The sequence below is a fragment of the Siphateles boraxobius genome, unplaced genomic scaffold (assembly GCF_051911475.1).
Source record: "Siphateles boraxobius isolate OS27281-9 unplaced genomic scaffold, OSU_SipBor_1 13, whole genome shotgun sequence".
Lineage (NCBI taxonomy): Eukaryota > Metazoa > Chordata > Actinopteri > Cypriniformes > Leuciscidae > Siphateles > Siphateles boraxobius.
Window position 1 is genome coordinate 21,277,405 of NW_027508733.1, and position 2,680 is coordinate 21,280,084.

A 2,680-nucleotide genomic window follows, 5' to 3' on the forward strand; every position below is an offset into this window, starting at 1 on the left:
GGAGTTTATTGAGGCAAAGGTCAGTTAATAGTTAGTTAATAGTGAAAATTGGACCCTAATCTAAAGTTTCCTCCACCCCGTGTCTTTCAAAATTTTTGTTACTTTTTTTGTAAGTAGAACATAAAAGGAAAAGTTTATAACTGAATGTCCATGCTGTTTTACATACAATGAAAGTCAATGGGGATTATGGCTATTAGTGTGGGATATTAAATTAATACTCACTTAAATGTCAGTCTGTTTCTCACAAAAAGCTTTTATATGGTTTCAGAAGACTTTGAAAATAGTGCTTGAATCAATGAGACCTTTTTATGCTTTTTTCTCAATTCTTTTTTAACCCTGGTCTCCATTCGCTTTTATTGTGAAGAAGAGAGCCGCTCAGACATTCAATTCCTTTGGTGTTTTCTGGAAGTGAAAATTTGAAATGAATAAATCTTTGTGTGAACTAACCCTTAAAGTCTCAAATATGGTGTATTTAGAATACAATTTATACTAATTTAGATACTTTAGAAACAACCAGTTATATGTAAAATTGAAATGAAAAAGAAATTGTTAAAATCATTATTTGCACAGTTTGAGTGGTCATTCACAAAATTATGATTTTGCTAGTTAGATAGTTTATTAGTTTAGTTTTTCTTTTGTACAGGATTTAAACACTGAAAGACAAATCAAAAGGTGTGAAACTTCATTATATCTACACAACTGCAAGTAAATGTATAATTGACAATGTATTGAATGATTGATGGATTAAACACTGATCCTCCTCACATATTATTTTTTTATAACTCATAAAACGAGAGAAGGGCTGAACCCCTCCACATCTCAACAGTTTTTTCTTCTTTTTTTCAAAGGCTGAAAAATTTAGCGCTCCCTTGAAGGATGTCTCAGGGGGTAAATCCTAAAGCAAGCATTGCTGCTAATATACAGCAAAAGCAAACAGGTGAATGTGTGCAGAATTCACCAGTGGCTCCGAAGACCAGAGATGCATGTGAAAACAGTTCTGCGTCAAAAGGTATGGGGGAAGTTAGGGGAGAAATGCACAAGAGTTTCTGAACGAGAGGAAGGGAAAGTGGGGCAGCTCCCAAAGGACGTTTCTCACGCCTGCTTCATCCTGTCAATCAAAAACAAAGTTGAACATGAAGGATCCGCTTTTCTCAGAAAAGCATCAAACATCCATCTGCACGAGAACCAGTACCGGAGGCGCCTCGGACACCTTTGCCTTGCGCGGGAACATCCGAGTAAGGCTCCGGAAGGACGGCGTGGCCCTCAGCAGAAGCTCTTTGAGTCCGGCGCGGAATTCCTGGCGGATTAGACAATAGATCACTGGGTTGAGGCAGCTGTTTGTGTGGGCCAAGCACACAGTCAACGGGAAAGCGTACGCCTGAGCGTTGTAGAAGGCCTTGCTGAAGGGCACAAGGTCAAACTTAATGAGGACGCCCCACAGAGTCAGGGCCTGATTGGGCAGCCAACACAAGAAGAATGACAGGACGACGATCACAACAGACTTGGTGACCTTTGAGCGCCGTTTGTGCCGGCCCTGCTCACTTTCGGAGCCAGCAACGCCGCTAACTCTGCGGCTTAGCACGATTCTTAGAAGTAGGAGATAGCATACGGTAATCACCACCAGTGGGATCAGAAAACCAAGCAGGACCTTTTGCAACTGGTACAGTCCTAGCAACAACTGTGGGTCCCAGCTTCCCGTTTCGGGGAAGCGCACCAAGCATAGTTCCTCATCCGTTGCTACTTGGGCTACGGTGGAATAAATGGAATGCGGGAGTGTCGCTATCAGGGATACGATCCAAATGCCCAAGCTGATCCATTTGGCTGCAGTCGCCGCCGCTCTGCGACTGTGCATCTTCATCGAGGACGCGATGGAGTAGTACCTGGCCACACTCATGGCGGTCAGGAAAAATACGCTTGCGTACATGTTCATAGTGGTGACAGAGCTGACGATTTTGCACATAACTTTGCCGAAGGGCCAGCGGAAGTCCAACGCCGTGTCTACGGCCCAGAATGGAAGGGTTAGGACGAACTGAAGGTCGGTTAGAGCCAAACCCATCACAAAGCAGTTGATGGAAGACTGCTTCTGATGGTAGCGTGAGTGTAGCAGGTAGAGCGCTAGAGAGTTGCCTACAAGTCCTAGAGCGCACACCACCGAATAAACGAGAGCAATCATCACACGCACAGCCAAACTAGACCCATCACCTTGTAGTGTTGAACTAGACTCCTTTGTCAACAGTTCCAGCCAGCAGCGTAAAGACAGGTTCCCGCTGACAGAGTCCGTGCAGTTGTCCAGAGCTGCGCTGGGTTCCAGTGTGTGCTCACATTCTCCCAGATTCAGAGTTTGTGTGGTGTTATTCCTCTCCATTGCAGACTCACATTCAGTCTCTTGTCATGGTGAAACGATACAAACGGAGAAAAGAGTCCATTCATCTAATTTATCTCAAGTTCATTGTGACCACTGCACTTTGTTTCCGAGCAAGTATAATTAGTTCACTGGCAGGGAGAGCGCGGTCTCATCGGTGCCTCTCTCTAGCGCGCGCACCTCTGTGCGCTCTGCGGCGCGCACACATTCTTTTATACTCCGATGAGAATGACGCGCCTCTGCGCGCTGCTGAGGCACGCGCCGCTTTATGTCAGATACATACATAAATACGGTAAGCACTGAAACCTAGTTTTCACG

The 2,680-nt window shown here is 44.9% G+C and overlaps 1 protein-coding gene across 1 annotated transcript; it reads right to left on the reverse strand.

The window, feature by feature from the left end:
• Positions 1-1,157: 1,157 nt before the first annotated feature.
• rxfp3.2b (relaxin family peptide receptor 3.2b) lies at positions 1,158-2,438 on the reverse strand. Its single transcript, XM_077225755.1, has one exon. The coding sequence runs from the start codon at positions 2,363-2,365 to the stop codon at positions 1,163-1,165; it is 1,203 nt and encodes a 400-aa protein (XP_077081870.1). The 5' UTR covers positions 2,366-2,438; the 3' UTR covers positions 1,158-1,162.
• Positions 2,439-2,680: the final 242 nt, after the last annotated feature.